Raw genomic sequence first — 20,705 nt, 5'->3', positions numbered from 1 at the left:
ACTTCTGCATACAATAAGAATGCTATAGAAGTTTTTACTTTGCTGTATTGTTAGAGCAGTGCTGGCTAGTCATTTCAGTGTGCGACTCTCATCCAAAACGTCTAAGGTTCGAATCGCATCTTTGCACGTATGGACTTTTTTTAATGTATATATTTACAGCCGCCTCAACAAGATCACACATAAGAAAAACAAAAAATTTCAGAATTTACAAAAAAAAAAAAAAACAATGCATGGCTTCGATAGGAGTAGCATAAAACTTATAATAATTAATAAGTTTATAAAGTTAAAAATAAATATTACCAAAGAACCTACGATAGTGTATTGTATGAATTGGATGATGTTGATTGATGATAATCTATTTAGACAACCAAGCACGTGTGCTAAATTTCTTAGTTGTATACAAAATATCTGATATTTACAACTTAAGTTTTATCAGTTTGTTTAGATATCGGTCCACGCACTAAAAAACCCAACAAAGACCGGTAACGCACTTGCGATCCTTCTGGCAGTGTGTCCATAGGCGGCGGTATCACCTATGTGAGCCTCCAGCCCGTTTCTCCCCCTGTTACATTAAAGAAAGTATAAGTTACATTAAAGATAGTAAAAGTTTTAGTGAAAATAATATAGTATTTATATGGAATAAAAGTAATGAAATTTACTTTCTTTATTTGTAAAGATTTTTTATTTATTTACATAAGTATACAGTATAAAGACACGCTATATAAAGAATTCTACAATACATATTTACAATAGAAATTATACCAAATCGTTTCATGGACAATTGTTTTCGTATATAGAATAACATTGTTTCCGAACGAGAACAAACTTCTATTTTTTTATATAGCATAGCTCCATAAGAATAGATTTAAATTTTAAAAAATGTCGGAAAGAGCTGTGATGTCCTAAAACACCTTTTTCACGTTTTTTTATTGATTATTACAGTTTTGGTCGTTGATTTGTTAAAGCCTGAGAATTCATTTGTGGCTCATATTCTTCTTTGGTCTGTTCTCTCATTTGACTTAATTTCTGTTTATTCTTTGGTTCTGAAAATATAAATAAGTTATAAAATCTAAATCGAACACGGAATAGACGTTTAATATTAAAACATCCGTCGCCCATGAATGTTAGTTTTTGTGAACTCGTCAACAACATTCACAGTTTCAGTCATTTTACTCATATATAATATTATTATACATCGGGAAATATCCTACAAAAATCCGTTTGGTTAATTTTGAGTTGCGTTCTAAGAGACGGAAGATTTCATTTTATAATGTAAAAATACTTTGAACATTTTACGAGACTGGTTTAAAAGAACAATTTTATAGCAAACTTCTTTATCTAAGATAAGACAATTAGGAAGACAATTATTAAAAATGAACACTAAATTCTTACGATTTACAACGGCTGTTTGAGCTGGTCCCTGAATGGATACAAATTTGTTTAAACCTGGGGTATTCTCAACCGGAACAGTCCTGAAAATTAACAATAATTATGTATTTAAAATGTCGTCTTATAGTATTAATTTGCTTAGTTATGGATTCTTACTGATAAGCTGGATTGGGGTAGGCGAACGTAAATGGTCGTTGAACAGGCGAAGCTCCCAGAAATATGTTAGGACTTCCTTGATAGCCTGGCTTTTGGTACGGCACTTGAGCTACTTGTCCCGATGGATCCAGAAGAACTGGGTTCTGGTATCCTAAAACACATATACAACACATAACTGCTCGTCGTAATTTTACTCGGTTTAGTGTTTGCGACTTTTCTCGCTCCCTTTACTGCTCGCTTCTCTAAACAACTGTGTTACGAAAACTTGACATTGAAGTCGGGAATTGCTATTAAAAATACACGATAAGCTTGCAGTAATGGTTTTACCCTGGATAAATGGAGTGATAATTTTACCTTGACTTATTACACATCATTGTCTGAAAGAACCGGACCAATCACATGCAAATCATCAAAGGGTTTCGTTTCATTCATGTTATTTAATATTCGTAGTATCCTGTTTGGTAGGATTGGGTTGAAATCCCACTTAATGTGTAAATTATGTATTTTCGTACCTGGATAAACGTTATTTCCTTGTGGTGCGGCTGCTACGATGTAAACAGGTTGGTATCCGCCAACTGTTCCGGGTCTATTAAATACATATTATTTTATAAATAATTTTTAGAAAAAGGTTTCTTTCTTCGAATTTTGAGGTGAGTTAACTAATTGTAAATTATCCTAATTTGCTAATATTTTTAATAAAGTATACTATAGTATGGATCATTATATTATATAATGATTTATTTTTAACATTATATTTTTAAAATAGCCTGTATAATACAAGTGAAAAACATTTAGAATTAAAATACCTTATTCCTGGTACGGGCATGTGAACAATAAACACTCTTTGGCCTGGAATCAAACCAGGGATATTTGGAGCAAGAGGAGTCTGAAACAAAAATATTTTCATTATGGAGCAAAATGAACAAGAGAACTTTTGCTCAAACTTTTTAACAGGCGTTAGTAATTTTCAATAGCTCCAATTTCCAAACAAACAATTTTCATATGAATTACCAAGCATATTCATATAATAAATGATAATGTTTCCATAGCTAAGTAGAATTGACAGACAACAAGAGATTTTCGAAAATCAGTCTTCGATGAAACCAAGCTCAAGAATAACTTAATGTCTTATTTTAACTACTATCTCTACTAATATGCAATTAGAGTTTTGCTATGTTGTATAATACTATAAAATATGTGGTTATAAGTAGTTCATCTTAACAATACTAAAGGTATTTATGTAAAAGGCTTATGTCATAACAATATACGACTTACCTGTTGTGGAGGTTGCTGTGGCTGCTGTGCTCCAGGGATAAGTTCCACCTCACTGTCTGGGTCTAGGGTCTCCAGTCTTGATGGGGTATCATCAGTATTTGAAGCCACTGAAAAATGTATATAACAACATGGTAATTAGCAATCATAGTAATCAAATATACAGTATTTACAATTTTCTTAACCTACATAGTAATAATAAGAATTAATAAAAAGGTTGTCCCTGTGGCAGAGTATAAATATATAATGCTAAAAAAGAAACAAAACCTATAAATAAAAAAATCTTTAGTCTGTTGAATTTACTAAGTTTTTTTCCCTTCCCACTAAAATTCTCCGCCGGGTCTCCCTGGGGTCGAGTTAGCTTTCTAACAAGAAACCTTGTGACTAGATGCTACAACCATTTGTCATTACATTGACACCTCCTTACAAGTGTTTAGTAGGCCTTGCAGATTTGTGCCCCGCTTTTCCACTCTTATAGCATATTTTTACGGTCTACAGTGGATGAGCAAGACGCTCGTGTGTGCCCTAGTTTCAAATATTTGTAGCAGGGGGCGTTTAAGACCTACCTGCACTAAACTCAATGAAATTAAGCAGAGTGCATAATCTTCCAGAATTATTTTTGCTATCGCAACCAGGCATTGTACAAGCATACTCCTTGTTCTGTATTTCCTTTCAAAGTTTTTACACTTAATTTGCTCCCGTACGATTTGATTTATTTCACAAGGCAGCAATGACATCGTCAGCAGTAACTACATCGTCAAGGATAATTTCGGTTTTCAGATTTTTTCCCAAATGATTTTAAATGATTTTATATTTCTTTCTTGGATTCTTCCAAGCGCATCTTTAGACGGATGTACTTTGCCATTAGGGGAAAAACTTCCTCCTGTCGCTTCCTTTACATACTCGGCTTTTGTTTTTCCCGATTTTATAGCAACTACGCCAATCCTTATCGCCAGTTGAAAAGCCCATTCCTTTATTTCCTCCACACTCAATTCTTCCTTTACCTCTTCAAGTTTGTCGCTTACAATGTTTCGCGTGCTCTGTTCAAGCTTACAGGCGCAACTTGGTCAGTTTCTCTCCTTTGTTTCCGTGTCGGAGCCTGTCATCTCTCCGGAAGATACACAAGATTTCTTCCCAGAGCCATCACTTATTTGAAAGTCTTAAATTTTAAATAATTATGTGATATAATTAATGACGGTATCTAACGCCTACCGACATTTTAAACCATTCACTAATACGCGTACAAACCGCGGTATTCTATCACGCTCACTGACGCACAGGACACTTGTTATATAAATAAATCGTACTTTTGTCACGAATTGAAGCATTTTTTTTATTTTACTTCTTACCTTGTTTCTGTTGAGGTTGTCTGTAGAAATTTTCTAACTGCGGTGCTCCCGCATAATAGTCCAATCTGTATGTAGAAATTTGAAATCACTTATTTATATCTACAAAACATATATTATACAAATAAATTTGGTAGTATCTTGTGCGATGTGAATGTTTTTATTTCAAATATTTAACCTGTGTAACCATCTTTGAGGTTTTACATGATTCTATACGAGTGTTACCCAACGTGGAGCTCTCGCCCCACCGCGGGAAATTTGATTGTTAAAAAAATGATTTTTAAATAAAATTCAAGATTTATTTAAAAATAATTGAAATTTGTATTTCAGTTTTTTATTCAAAACATTTGAAGATTACTTACTGTGTTTTGTTAACAATTTTCTAGTAATTGCTTCCTTAAACCTATAATTTAAGTACTTAAGTAAACAATTAGATTTTTTAATGTTATATCTTTTATTTACATAAGAATTTTAGAAAGGCTAAATGGCCTGATCTATAGGAAATTGACGCTACGGTGTTGGAAAACTTACGTGAATATTACCAATAGGTTTCGTCGTAAGGCAATTCGGAATCTATGTAGGCAGTAAATAGTTTGTAGTGGAATTATAAAATATCTTACGGATTTAATTGTTGATATTGCTCATGAGTGTAGTAACCAGAAGATGCCGGTGGAGCAGCAACTGCTGCGCTAACTATCCCGATTAAGTACTGAAAAAAAATAATTAATGTATTAAAATAAAATTTTCACCCGTAACTAAGTAAAACGGGAATTAATGAAAAATAAATGCTTAATAAATCTTCAAATCAAATTTATTTTTAGTGATCTGGTTTCTCTCAATGAGAACAAGGACAAAAGTCATAAATATGGCCTGCTCTTCAGGCGATTGACAACCGCGCGACGCGAAGCCGAGGTTCGAGTCTCATAGGTGACGCCCTTGCGCTAGCCGCGGGATAAACGCCAATTCAGACCGAGCCAAGCTGTAAAGCTTCGGAAACAGATTACAGCATATCGTCTGATAGTAAATAGGTGTAGTTTTAATAAACTAAAGACAAAAATTTCGTTTTTCGTTTCGTTAACAAAATATTAGGATAAAATACTTCAGGCTTACATTATTCCTGTATGAAAAATAATATACACAACAATTAAACCGTGTCAACGCTAAAAAACACAGCCTCTCTTTAGACGTCACTCAGTGACAGCTGTCAGGTGTCAGCGGTGGTGCGGCAAATTTAAATAAAACCTACTGCAAAATTTTATACCGAGTGATTTTCTTTACATATTTATATATATATATAATTCTACTATACGTGTGTATCTCACTGAACTGCTTTTAAACGGCCGATAGATTTGAATGATTTTTTTTGTATGCGTTTGGGTGGCGCCCTGGATGGTTCAGATTCACATCAGCCCGGCAGATGATGCTGCAGTCGGTACTTCCATACTTTATTTAATCCTATTCACTTAAAATGCAGGACAACGTCTTTCGGTTCCGCTATTATAATATTATATTTTTAAGGCAGCAGAACCAGCTACCCACTGAAGTATATCCGAACCAATTCGAAATAGGTCCTTCAAGAAATGAGCGTGCCAATTCTTGAATCCATCACGCACTTGCGAGCAAACTGGCCATGTGCGTTTCTATGTGCGGCGGTATCGCATAATTCATATTATCACCTGATGGTTAGCCTCCAGACCGTTTGCCTACTATTACATTAAAAAATTATAATACATTATTAGGAACACTTAATAGTGGTTACTACGGATAGAAAATTTTGTCACATTCACCCATATTATTAAACCTTCAATTCTAACGCCTCCATTTGATTCATCTAATTATAATTCAAGAAGTTGACCATCCTTCAGTCGCACGTGAGGCCAGTAGGTTATGTAAGTGTTAAGTGTAGCTCGAATATTGATTGTACTATTAGGTAAAATAGAGCAAATCTCTATCTCTTTTTAGGCCTGAGCCTCAAAATTCCTGACACACCCACGACTTGTTGAATATAAGACCTGCCTCGGTATCAGGATGTTTTCCTTCACCGTTCGAGCGATTATTGTGCGCTCGAACTCGAACAAAGGCTCGAATGGTGATAGAAAGAAAATCCATTGGTGCACGGCCGGGGAAAAAATACGATCTCATGGACCATGTGCCACTAGCCCAACACTGTATTTTACATTATGTATATATATATAGTGGAATCGAGAAAAGGAGTGTTCGACTTAATAAGAACTTGGAGATACATATAATTTAATTTGAGAAATCTCGACTTACAGAGTATAAATATGTCGTAGGGAAATAACATTTTGTTCGAGTTACAAAGTCTAAATGATTCGAGGACCGCATATAGAAGAGTTCAGCGGAAGGGAACGGCAATTCTATTCGACTTACTGAGGACATAACGAGGTTCGAACTCTATAACTATAGAGATTCCAATGTGTATAAATAGCCCAGCCCTTAGATGCATTATCAGTAATATCAATCGATGATACAATAAATTACCATTCTATGTCTCTTCAGTATATATTTGCAATAATTAATTTGTTTTTCTCATTCCAAGGGCTTACAATGATCGAAGTAAGGTTTTAAGTAAACAATAATATTGTTTGCTTTGTGAACACGGAGTATTTTGTTTTTTTTTTTAATTATGAAGTACAGAAGTTTTAAGCAAAGGATATTTATTTATAAGTCCTAAAAGTATGCTTAAAATAAACAAGAAAATATGACTTCACAAATTTTACACACATTCATGAAAATTTAAACATAAAACTTTCAAACTATCAAGAAAATAATTAAACACAAATACATAAAACAGCACAACAGCATACATAAAACAAATAAGCAAACAGCAAAAAAACTTTAACTTCGTTAAGAGCGTGATACTCAAAATTACATTAATTAGGAAGATTGTTGTAAATTTATCAAAATGTATCAATTTTAAAAGCGAGATAGCCTATTCACTAGAGCATTAATGTAGCAGATTTGATAATAATTTGATTTGTTACACGATTTATAACACAGATTACAATTTAAATAAATTTCCACAGATAGCGTATTTTACAATACAGCGAAAATACACACTGTGTTCGAAATACATAATTTTAACAGACAGACAGAACATCAAACAGATTTTTATTATTGATATATACTTTTTGTTAATTATAATTGATAATAGCTACGTCCACTATTTAGAATTTTATAGTGAGTGTTTAGTACGTTATTGAGAACTATCGTGAGGCAAGGTATTAGCATCAATCTAACCTCTCTTTGTTCCGAAACTAATAGAATTTCTCCTAATCCTTACGGCTGATAATATTGTGTGCCTTTCTTCCTGGTAAGAAGATATTGTAACGAGGTATGTACTCAGGACTTATTATTCTAGTATAAGATTGTGTAGCGACGGCCACCGAACCGTTCTTTGTTGGTACACACTGTGTATCTAAATTTCAATTCCAATTCAAAATCATTTATTCATTTAGGTAACAAAATGTAAAAATATGAACGTATATAAAGAAATACATATTAAATGCTTTTAATTTAACATTTACTGGACGAGAAGAACTGGCAATAAACTCTACGCTAGTATTTTTAAATGCCGATTTTTTTGTTTTACAAAACGTAAGGAGCTACAACCGTTACACAATGTTCCACATGACATCTTTAAGTAATTAATAAATAATAAAAAAACAAAGATTTGTCCTCTATAAGCAGTAGGCATAGTGAAATTCCGCACGCACTTTAAACATTCTCGTGGGCACAACTCGCAAATACATAAAACGTTTGTGGCCTTCTAAATATAAACGGACACTGTGATACTAAAAAAAAGGTTAGTAATATCCGGAAAGCATTAAAGTCGTAGAAAACCTACTAATAGAGAAAGATCTATTACTGTGAAATATGTGATTGTCACCGGTTCCCAGTAAATTAATATTTTATTTCATTTTTCACTTGTGTCCTTATGACCTTGACCTTGCTATGTGTCACCGCTCGTAAACTTGAATGAGGAAGTTTTTGTTTTTCTCACTTAAATTGTCTTCATACTTAAATTGTTTAAGTATACCCAATGGAGTTGTATTCAAAGTTTTTTTCTGAATTATATCTTACTGTTGATTTATAACTGAACATTGCAATTCAAAATGGGAACAATTCTCAAAAGGTTAGCAATTCACTTGTGAGCCTTCTGGCAATGTGACTCTTCATGGGTATGCATAAAGTCTGAATAAAAAACAGAATTGATTGTTTAAAAACAGTATAAGAGTGAAGCGGCACAATAACGTCCGCATTCATAAAAAATTAAATCAACTAATCTAGGTAAAGTCTTAAAAACAATAAATAATTTTAAAAATAAACAAATTTTAAATTTACATTTACTCTATGTTCAATCAAAGGAAGGACCTACCATTTCAAGGAACTTCCCGCCATTATATTTTCCAAGTATTTTGTTTAAAATGTCTGTGAGGTCTGTGTGTTTTCTTATAAATATGTATTCTGTGACTATTTCATGCGCATGCATGCATTTAGGAGAAACTATACTTCTCTCTCTCCCTGTCTCGTACACTTAAAGAACTATTTTTAAGGGAAAGATCTCCGTAAGTTATCTTTGTTGAATCTATAGTTTTAAGGGAAGAATCGAAAGAGATTTTTTTTATTAACTGAAATATTTTGTTGAGATAACCAATAAATATATTTTAATGTTGGCAACTCTGGGAAATACCATCTTTGATCGTTGCTGTCGCATCTATGGCGTCGACAAGTGTGTACTATTTTTATCCGTATAATACAATTAGAACAGTTTGGCGTTCGCGTAATTATTTTATTTCAAAGACCATATCAAATTATTTACAGTAGGTGTTCTACAGTTACCACAGGCTGTTTCAATAAAAAAATGTGTTATGTAAGTTTCATGGAAACGGTTCGAAGATTAGAGTAGCTTAATTAGCCGTTCAATCTACAGCCTGAAAGATATTAAGCTAGAAGATCAAACAGCTAGGAAAATGACTTGGAGCTTAAATTAAGCTCCAATTCCTGTCACCTAGAAACTATTCAAACAGTATATTCAGTATATTAAATCTTGTAACAAACGCTACGGCTGAATATCTTTCAGGCCGCTAGTTAAACGGCGCTGTTGAGTTAAAAGGCTAGGCTATTAATTGAACGGCTAATTGGCTGCGACATTGACAACAATAATGAGGAGAGTCTTTCTTAAAACATCAATTTGGTTCCCTTTGGAGTAGACACTCTTCGACCGTGGGTTTAAGTGCACAGACGCTAATTAAATATTTAAATTGGCACCCTATAGATAGTAATGATGACCATGATGAGCTGGTGATTTCCTCGCTCAACGAATAAGTATCGCAACACAACAAACTTTTTAAATTTGTTTTAGTTTTCTTTTTATTTTTTTTTAATAATTTATATTATTACTATGTAGGTTATGAAAATTGCCACTATAACTTATTAAAAAAATAGTAGACCTTATACACGAGTTAAATCAACAGCTTCGTACATGACAATTACATTTTTACCTCATTTTTCTGAAGAAACAATTTGCCGTTTACTGATGATTTAGGGAGTTTGTTGAACTCTCTGTACCATATATATACGTTTCGATTTTATTGCGGTTTTTCGATAGAGTGATTTGCGATTTCATATATGTATATTTGATTTTGTCAGAATATATAATTAAAATTTTATATTTTAAATGTGAGCAGGACGTAATGACAAGATACTTGAGAAGGTACTAACTTAGGACTAACTTTTTGTGGATATATGCAATGTGTTAATTTTATGTTTTTTTTAATACTTTTAGAGATGTATCTGTTTTGTTTCCTAAATGAATAAATAAATAAGGGACAAGTTAACCATAACCAACGAGCATTCCGGGTGAATGTCCTATGAAGAGAGAGCTATATCAGAACCGTAGTAAGTGGAGGTATGTAGTCTCTGCCTACCACTTTGTTAATAAATTATTGATTATTTTAAAACTTAGGAGGACCCAAAAGCCTTAACAAGTATTAAACTGTCTAACAGTTACCATTTGTAACAAAAATAACAGAAGAAAAATACAAATTTGATCACACACTGGCACACTACCAGACCAGTAAAATGTTATAATAGTCTTATGTTAAGTTGAACGCACGAATAATGTCGTCTAAGATCCGAGTTCAAAAAGAAAAACGGTGTTACCGTTAGTCGCGTGATAAATTGCACATTATGTTAAACAAACACAAACTTCGAACAAAAGAAGTCATGAACTGTATGAATTCGTTCTACAAAGATTTTAAATTTATTTATACATCCTAAAACAATATGTATACTTCATAGTTGTACACAAAATTACGGTATGTAGGAAGAATGTTTCAAAATATTTTCATTAAGTTAGTAATTAAGTTGTAAGGGCGAGATAGCCTTTGCACCGGAGCATTAAATGTAGCAGATAAGCGAGCCGTAGGTATAACTACGTATCTTATATACTTTTAGTTCTAGCAACTCTAGGATTACACAAATAAGAAAATTAAGCTAGAAGGTGAGTGAGGATTAAAGTTGAATATTAGTTGATGTTTTGTCGTCTTTTCGAGAAGCACCTAAAGGTATTTTCTACACAAGATACAGATGGACCGATAAACTTGTAGACCCAGTGACATTACTACAATCTTTTTCGAAGTAGAAGGAAGTATGGACCAGGTATAAAATCTATGGATTATTTCTCTCTTTAGTCGGAAGGTCAAGTCTGAGCGGCCACGTGATCTTTTGCTTTCTGTGTTACCAACCATGCTCAGATTCTCTTCTTATCGCGTCTATGCATTGTATGGCTGAAATATTATATAATTCGCTATATGGTAGACAGGCAAGTCCATATGCGAAGTCCACGATATAATTATATTGATTATATACTCTAGAATTTCCGTTCTATTTAGCTACCCAACCTTACTAAAACGTTTTGTTTTGTATTTGATACATACACAAAAATAGAAGCTATCTGTTGAACTTTGGTTGATGTTATCTAAAAGGAATACTTTTATACTTTCTCTCAGAAAACGTTATAGACAAATGTAACGCGATTAATAATTAAAACTCAACATGATTCTAAGCTGAAGAACTCTTTTTTCATTTTCCGTCAAATTGTATTTACACTCATCTTTTAAACACAAAACTAATTGATAATCAAAGTAAATAATCCCTAGGTAGGGCAGAGGGCGTCCACAGTGAGTTTCTATCGCGTTCGGTATTGAGACAGGTATTTCAAGCCGCTCCAAGTCGCTCCGGCTCTCGTTGCCTCATCTGCAACTGTACGACGCTAGATTTGCTTGGGACGGCCACGATTCCGCTTTCCATGCGGGGTTCCAATCAAGGGCCTGATTGAGGATTGGATTCTCTTCCGAGTGCGCGGCCTATCCATTTCCACTTGAAACAGACAGATTTGCATACTTATGATAATCTTGAAATATTTAGTATAAAAAAAAACAACTATCCATCGTTTTGATACTTTAGCCCTTCCTCTGACAAAGCCGCACGAGCCTCGTGATATAAGCCATCAATTTATTCAATTAAGGCATTTTATATTTCCTAAGCGTAGTTTTAAGTAACTTCCATACAAAATGAGGCCATTGAGCAGTAACGATGCGAATCCCCGCAGATATGTCAACTTTAATTATAGCATAATAGTTGCGTTGTTGTGATGCAATCGTTTTTACGGTTGTTGGTCTTGAGGAAATAGCTACGACAAATAGAATCCTAATTTTACTTATTAATCGATGTAAATAAACAAAATAAAAATGCGATTCTCAACTGAGGGACACTTTTGTTATTTTCAATCATCAAGAATCAGATTATAAAAAATTGTGTAATTAAACTGATTAAGTTGTTTTATATTATTTATGTCATAACACTGTCCTTGTCAGTAAGATGCTTAAAATACTTAAAAGGAGTATAAAGAACGTATGGGACAAAGAAAACCTGCGCACATTTGTACAAAACGAGATTTATGCTATATGATGCAAACTATCAGCCCTATGTCAAAAACAGATATTATGGTCGTACGAGAGTCTTAACGTAACCTAACGCCAGCAGTACTACTGTGACAAAAACATCGCGAAATTGATTTACAGGAGTTACATTTAACACTAGTCTGCATGTTACCCTAAGTGTCGCATGACTATTTCAATGTATACATATAACTTAATTGAATATAAAAAAACACTAGGAATCAGCAATGCATAAAAAATCCATGAGTTTTTGAAGTGTTCGCGAGCTTCGCTGCCTAGGGTAGCAAAGCCACGCAATTCCGATCTTAATCACTAACTTATCCCTCGCAAAACGTTTGTACATTTCTTTGCTTACAACGTGATAAGGTCAAATCAGGTATCGTATTTGTGAAGGCGTATGGGTTAAGAAGAACTTGGAATGTGGAAAAAGAAGAATGAGAGGACGCCCACCACAAACGCGAGAAATAGAGGCAAGTGGAAGAATTTGAGGAGCATTCACTCCGTCGAAGGCCGAGTACTAAGGTTAAATATGACATGGACTTAGTCTTGTATAGTACTCGGATAAATGCTATTGTTCGAAATACATAATTTTAGTTTAATTAATTTTTTATGAGGGTAGTCCAAAATATTTGAACTCGGCCGATCGTAAATTTTTTGTTAGACAGTTTTTAGTTTTCACGGGTTACGCTAGACGCATTTTTATTTCAATTAATACCTTTTTGTTAATAAATTATGTCCTCAATTTATAATTTTATAGTTTGTTCCCCAACTAATACAATTTCTTCAAATCCTAACTAATTACAATTGTGTACCTTTCTTCTTAATACTCATGTATCCACGGCCACCGCTGCCGTACGCAGCACAGTACAGTTGCAACCAATACACTTTTTCCACGTGACTTCTTGAGTAATTAATAAGTACAAAATAAATTGAAAACAAAGATTTGTCCTCTATCAGCAGGAGGCATGGTGAAATAGGAGTACGCACTTACATTCCCGTGGGAATACCACGCGAATACACCGAAAAACCTAACATCGCCGCAAACACGCATTCAAGTCCTATCAGTCACCACATGTAGCACCCGTTCACGAGTATAAAACAGGAAAATTACCAGTCTTATTTTGATATAATTATAAATAATAATAATTTTAAAAATTATCTATAGAAAAGCGAAATGACCAGTTTAAGTTTAATAATTATTTCATCTTACAGCTACAAATATTACAAAAGAAAATACTTAGACAATATAGAAAACAGATTACATTGATAAACAAATTGTATGGAACAGAAAACATAAGTACAGGAATAGACAAAAAGAAAACTAAAATTAAACCTTTAAGAAACGACAATTAATATTTAATATTTAAAAAAAAAGATGGTACTGCTAAACAAATAAACTTTATACTCTTATTGTCCTTACGTAAAGACAAGATTGCCAGACAACCTTTATAAGAACTATAAATATTATAAAGATAAGCGGGTACATAGGAAGTGTTAATCTGATCTAAAAAGTTGTTTCTTTAAACAATACCGCGGTAGTTTTTCTACACAATAATCTTGTTTAAATGAGTTTGATATAACTAGTTTAAATAATAATACCGGTACTGCATTTTGAAGAAATGCCATTTGTTAGGAACAAATGGCTAACTGTCGCTTATTATATAAGGTTTTAGTCAGCCGCAGTAACAAATTGGAACGTATTCTTATTGTCCTCCATAAATATTATTTTGAGGTCCTTATGTAGACGATTAGGAGATCAGCCTTCTGTGCCTGATAAATGTAATTTTAGGGAGATATACTGGTTTCTTAATGGTGTTTGCATTTACAGTTTCACCAGGTGTTGATTACGCACGTAGAAAAATCTATGTACAGCCGAGATTCAAACTCACGAAATCTGCACTAAGTGTCGCAGGCTTAAGGTTACTGTTTGTGATTTTATTTTAATTAGAATTAGGCCACGCCATCCGTTAATTGTAAAATAAATGTTTAAAAAAATACAAATAAATCATTTTAATTATTGAGAATTTCAAAAGTCAGTAAATCTTTAGAAAAAATTGTAGTGTTGGTTTCGTCATCTCGCCTTCTTTATCGTATAGGGGGCAAAATGGCCGGCGTCTCATCCGATGTAAAGTATCGCCACTTAGACATTGACAATGCTAAGAGATTCACGAGTGCATTGCCGGCCTTTTACGATTTGTTACGCTTCCTTGTTGAGAGATGGTTAAAATATGTAAATTTATTTATTAAGAATATGTTGATTTCTTATATTTCTTGAAGGGATATATGTCTTATTACGGAGTTTCAAGGCTTCACTATTTGTGAATTATACTTGACTTAATGTATGAGATTTAATAAATAAATAAAAAATAAAATAAAAATGATACCGCTGATTATACAGAAGGATCGGAAGTTCGTTGCCGGCCTTTTAGTAATTGGTATGCTGTAATCTTGAACGACCCTTAAACGTCTTTCATATTCAATATTTGTAAAGCATTAGACACATTTAAATTTAAATAACTTGAAAAGGCAATGACATTTATAGGAAAAATATATTAATTCATACCGCCACCCATGAACACAAACACTGCCTGAAGGCTCGTAAGTGCGTTGCTGGACTTTTGATAATTGGTAATCTTGAAGGACCCTAAGTTGAAAATTTCGTATTTCGTAAACAGATATTAAAGTATTTGAATGTGAAAATTTATTTTAATAGAAAATCGGAAAAAAAAGAAAATTATTATACATCATAAATATCTCAATGTTAAAACATCTCTTTACACCTGCTAATACGTTGAGTTACGAAAATATTATTCGCGTTTATATTCGTAAAAAATATCTACACATTACTTACAATTAGTACCGGCATTTTCCTCACTCACAGAACACAGCACAAGTCAGTACTGCGTGTGGGACGCATGCGCCAGCCTTATATCAAGTCTCACACGCAGCAATGCGTAAGCGCAACTTAATGTGTCATAGTGTTTATTCGCCGTTTAGTGGTTAGCATGATCGTGAGATCTTGGGTTGAAATCCCAATTTACAAAAAAAAAAAATTTGCTTTATAAAAGGTGGTGTATAGGAAGGGAAGTATATATATAAGTTGTTTATATATCCTTATTGTAAGGTTTGCCTCCTGTTAGTTAAGAAGAAAAATGTACTGTTTGTGCCGCAAATTAAACGATACATATAGCTTGTAAATATTTTTAAAGAATTTATACAAAAAAAAATATTTGTACTCAGTTGAGAATGTGCCGGTATTTTAACGCCTATATGTTTAACATGCAATCTAGGTGTTCCTGCACTCTTTATTGGAATAGAGAATTGTCACAAAAGTACGTATAAGCCTTAATTAGTGAAACAATGTTTTTTGACGCTTGATTTAACAAACTGAAATGATTATGAACAGTGTTGGCTTGGCAGCGTGCGACTTTTATTCCTGAGGTAGTACGTTTGGTACCCGGCTGTGCAGGACTTTCTTTCGATGTCCGTATCTAACATTCGCTCGAACGATGGAGGAAAACATCGTGAGGATACCGGCTTGCCTTAGACCCAAAACGTCGACGGCGTGCGTCAGGCACAGAAGGCTGATCACTTACTTGCCTATTAGATTAACAATCATGAACCAGATACAGGAATCTAAAAGTCATACCTAAAAAGATTGTAACGCTATTTATTTTAATTTTAATGACAACGAATAAGTTATATTACACAGTTCTAAATTACCGAATGTGTATCTACTTCATATCACTAAAATGTTTAGGCCAGGAGATACAAAAAAGTACCTTCAATACACGCTCCTGATTCGAGCATTTCTATCTTGACCACACTGCCGGGATTACAAAGTTTTAACTATTGATTACATAATGTGAGATTTATGAAAACAGTCACTGTTACACATTGAAATAATGGCAGGGAGTTATTTTAAATGCTTTTAATATTCTCTAATAAAATCTCCCGGAAATTGATTCATTAGTGAGTTGTAATAATTAAACTTACCTTCGAGTTACCACAAAACAGAGAATGATTTATTCTCATCGATAGTTGACGGAAAATTGGCGCGAAGCCAATAACTACACATTAAGAGGTAGGAAGTAAGAAAATATATTCAATAATATATAAAAGCTGTCGATAGTATACGAAAACAGTTTGTGAAATTCCTTAGTTTTAAACAGTATCAATGTTTCTATAGTTATGCAGATTCTTGCAAATATTTTAATTTAGACTCATTAGAATGTCGTTGGAGTCAGCAAGACTTATTATTGTTGCACGATATTTTTTCTGTCGTTAATTTCTCTAGGAATGCCTCAACTGTATGCGACAAGATACTTACAATTGTTCTATGTGCCTCGTACAAACACGAATTATATGCGTAATTCGCCAAAGTTTTGGGTTTTAGCTAACTATGATATGATTATGAGGATGTTTTCCACCACACCAAAGAGTATATAAGGAAATATTTAAACATGCGGGAAGACTTTGACTTTATTTAACAATAACAATTTAGTTTTTTCCTTTGAAATATTAAGTATTATTTCTCGTTTATTTTATGTTAAATTTCAGTTTTTTTTTCAAATATTAATGTCCTTACTTATGTTTTCTGTTTCATATATTGTTTATCCATGTATTGGCTTTATTTATTGTCTAAGTGTTTTGTTTTATAATATGTATTTTAGCTGTAAGATTACTAATAACTAAATACACCTTTAAAATTTAATTTTAATTACTGTAATATCCGTTGTTTACTACTTAGACAAATATTAATCATACTATATCAAACAAATAATCATTAACAAATATTAAGTCTTCGTATATTTCTTGTATATCACCGCAACAATGTTGATAGGAATTGATACTGGTGGATGCATTCCATAGAAGAAGATTAAGCCGTGATACAAATTTATTTTGATTGATTGATGTATGACAATCAGCCATGTCAAATCAGCAATTGTAAAATATATTTAAAATTATTAATAATTTTGTTAAATTCTTGATCCGTATGACAAAACTATAATATAAAACTTCCGTTTGAAATAATTAAAAGAATATATACCCTCTTGTGAGGTAAATAGTGACATTTGTACGCGTAGGTGTTTTTTTAAATACAGATTAGTGCTATGCTGGCACCGTGCAATGCCGTGTTGGATTTCTCAGTAGATATATCCTTTAAATATTTTGAATAATTGTGTATTTGTTTACTGTCTGGAAATTGTTTTTTCTAGGTATTGCGTAATAACTTTTATTACAAATTTGAATAAAGTTGTGGTAAATTGGGTTTTGTATGACGGTAAGCCACAAATCACTCTTTCCTTGAAGAAGTTTACTCACCAACTTTGTGTAGTGCGTCATTTTCGACTTACTAGATTTCAAAGGGAAGATTATTTTTATTACTTTTACAAAGTGACTTTTTACAACACACAGGAACTAAATGCCGTAAACATTCTTAAGATATTTTTTTCGATGCTGTACCTTTGTACAAATATGATTATACTGTTCCTTAATATTAACAGAAATCTTTGATCTATATTTATATTATATACGTTTGTTAAATACTAAAAGAATCAACTTGGTTTCATAATAAATTATTAATTGAAAAACTCAACGTATATATTTTGTTTCATTTCATTATTTGGGGCCAGGGGGTCACCACTTCATTGGTGCCCCGGGGCATATTCAGCTCACTATTACACAAAACATATTTAATAAATTTATTAAATAATGAGTAGGTACACTGTACGAATTTTGTATTTTATTTTATAATTTTTGTTGCGGGTGATCCATAATTTTTTGTCGTGGCCAATCGTAACATTTGATGTGTTGTTCCTATACTAATATGTTTCCTTATCCCTGCGACTGACAAATGTGTGCGTTTTTCGTTATTACGTTCGAGTCAAGAACTCAGGGCTATTTGTTGTAGCAAATATATGATCTCTTCAATGTTATACGCACTGCGCCTTTCAGTTTTAATGAACTATATGAAATCATGGTATTTCCAAATCAATTTGACTTAGAGTCAATCAAAAAAAGACAGTACCTATTAAAAGGCTGGCAAGGATCGTACTGACAGTGTGAGTTGTGGTTTAACTTCGCATCACGTGATCTAACCGTTCGCACCTTGTTCTATAAAAAATGAGACATTATATCACGCATTAGTCTACGAGTGCTTTACCACAACCTCGTGAGAATATAATCTATGTGAATATTTTAGAGGGCCAATTATATAGGTGTAAAACGTAAATTAAAATGACACGTGGAGTATTAATAAACATGTGTACAGTAATTTTAACATAGAACTGCGCATTTCGACTTCGTTTACATTTTCTTAAACACATAACACAACAATATAATAAGTACCTATAATCTTAACAAGGCAACATTGATTATATCTAGATTTAATATACATAGGTGGGGCACCGACACGCATGCAAGAGGTATGTTAGAAGTTAATGTATTTATTTTATTGGAGACAATAGTCTTAACCTACATAGTAATAATAATAGTTGAAAATGTATAAATAGAAAACTAAAAATAATTTAAAAAGTATGTTTGACAGCATGTCCTCGCTGTATTGCGATACTTATTCTTTTATAATAATAATAGTGAATCGTTTATTTGCCAAGATAGTGGTACAGTGGTTAAATCGATCAACTACAAATATCCGCACAATCAGACATATATAAATATGTAAATGTCATATTAAATTTTACAATAAGAACATAAAATAATGATAAGTTATTTACAATTGGTGTCAAATCTATGGTACAAATACACAGCCAGAAAAAAAAAATACCTTTAAAAATTTTTGACCGCAAGAAAGGAACTCTGGGGTTACTGGTACTATTTATCAGGCGCCAAATGTTTAATTAGCGCCTATGCAGTTGAATCCCAAGGTTCACAAGTCTCAAAAGGGAAAAAAAGAAAGGAAATACTCTTTTTTCTTGCCATGTCTGCGGCCGCGACAGCTTCTGAGCTGTGCGGGAGGTGAGACGGGGCTGACGTTTCCACTCAAGTGGCATCCCATACTAAAGCCCGTTCCATCCTAGGATCACACAAATCGGATGTGTTTTGACCTTGCCTGTTGGGTCCAAAGCGGCTGGAATATTGACGGATTATTGTTCGTATAGACATATACTTACTTCGGCCATACAATACGCAGAGGCGATGAGAACTTGGAGAAACGGATCGTGGTTGATAATCGTTCACCAACCAGATGGACCGATCAAGTGAAAATCTCATTGTCCTGCTATAGCTTTACACTGTTATACGAGTGGTACTGGACAGAAACCGAAGGAAACAGATTCTCCGCTCCAGGTGTTTCCTTGCTGATCACGACGCTCAGACATGAGCTGCCCTTTGAAGTGAGATTCAAACATAAAGTCCGTCTTGTTTAAAACAAGTTGAAGGCGTCATCTGGGCGTAGAAATTACGTAACTATTCTTTATTTATAAGAAATGTCGCAGAATGTGTATTTACATATATTTGCATATTGTATTTATGAGATGACATTCCTAAACATATTGGCCGTGATTCTTTTTATTGATGTAATATGACGTATTCCTTTGAAATAAAAGCCGTACGCAAAACCAGAAAATATCAAAGATTATTCATAGAAAAACTATTTTTATAGAGGAGAAAACGAGTCTACGTGACGCCCATAAACAGCCCATAGACATAATTTTAGTGGGTACGAGATTTGAAGGAGGAGTGTGCTCTCTTTTAATTTATTGGAGGTCGTATCTCCCAAGGAAGTCCACAGCAGGAAGCCAGCTCCACACTTCGCTAGTTCGCAAACGAAAATGCCTAGTGAAGCTGACCGTGGACTGCTTCCAGCCGTCTATTTCATTTATTTGTATTGTTTCAACTAAAATGCTCTGTCAATAAGTACTTGTTATAGTCTTTTAAGTATCAAGTTTGATATCAAATTTATCTACTACTAGAAATCTATAAATAAATAAAGTTGTTGTCGTCGTTCAGACAGTAAAGACTGACTTCGCCAGACGCAATATGCATATAATGAATAAAATAGGCAGCTCAAAATCTCGCCTCACCGTCCACAATCCCAAAATACGGTTAAAGGACTGGCTTATGGACACACCTTACGCAGAGTTACAGATGCTTCTGAGACCAAACTTTTAGTTACGCATTACACTCAATCATTCACTTACGCGTATTACACGTCACGTAACGCTTTTTATTACAAAAAAAATAATTTGGGAAGAAATTAAGTATTAATAAACAGTTAAAAACAAGAAAACAAACTAAAAATCTAATTGTAATTGTAATTACTAACAAAAAATTGTTACGGAATTAACTATTAAAATTGTTAAGGAAGAACTGGGAACCTGACACAGGTATTTTTTACTTTAAAGCGTTCCCAAATATAACACATTGTAATGCATTGTATACGTCGCAGTTAAGTAGTTAAATCAGAGAGTTAATTGAATCTCTAGACAGTTAATGAAATGTTTAAATTCAATAAAGTCGCTACCATTTTCATCTGCGCAATAAAGCAGTGTAGAAAACGTTTAACTATCTGTCTAACCGAAAGCCAGCCTTTTGA

General features: G+C 33.3%; 1 protein-coding gene across 1 annotated transcript; it reads right to left on the bottom strand.

The window, feature by feature from the left end:
* Positions 1 to 918: 918 nt before the first annotated feature.
* On the bottom strand, positions 919 to 15,078 carry LOC123712333. The gene is made up of 9 exons (XM_045665360.1): positions 15,000 to 15,078; positions 4,784 to 4,872; positions 4,167 to 4,231; positions 2,821 to 2,927; positions 2,352 to 2,431; positions 2,058 to 2,131; positions 1,546 to 1,696; positions 1,393 to 1,472; positions 919 to 1,043 (listed from the first exon to the last, which is right to left on the bottom strand). Exons 1-9 carry the CDS (start codon positions 15,012 to 15,014, stop codon positions 937 to 939), a joined length of 768 nt encoding a protein of 255 aa, XP_045521316.1. The 5' UTR covers positions 15,015 to 15,078; the 3' UTR covers positions 919 to 936.
* Between the last annotated feature and the right edge of the window lie 5,627 nt (positions 15,079 to 20,705).

The sequence above is a fragment of the Pieris brassicae genome, chromosome 7, assembly GCF_905147105.1.
Source record: "Pieris brassicae chromosome 7, ilPieBrab1.1, whole genome shotgun sequence".
NCBI classification, from domain to species: Eukaryota; Metazoa; Arthropoda; class Insecta; order Lepidoptera; family Pieridae; genus Pieris; species Pieris brassicae.
This window is presented reverse-complemented; position numbering and strand designations above follow the sequence as displayed.

Excerpts from the sequence above, each read along its gene's own strand:
- LOC123712333 (XM_045665360.1), bottom strand. Across the intron at positions 2,928-4,166 it reads ACAACCTCAACAGAAACAAG|TGGCTTCAAATACTGATGAT; the intron begins GTAAGAAGTAAA and ends TACATTTTTCAG. Across the intron at positions 1,473-1,545 it reads TACCCCAATCCAGCTTATCA|GACTGTTCCGGTTGAGAATA; the intron begins GTAAGAATCCAT and ends GTTAATTTTCAG.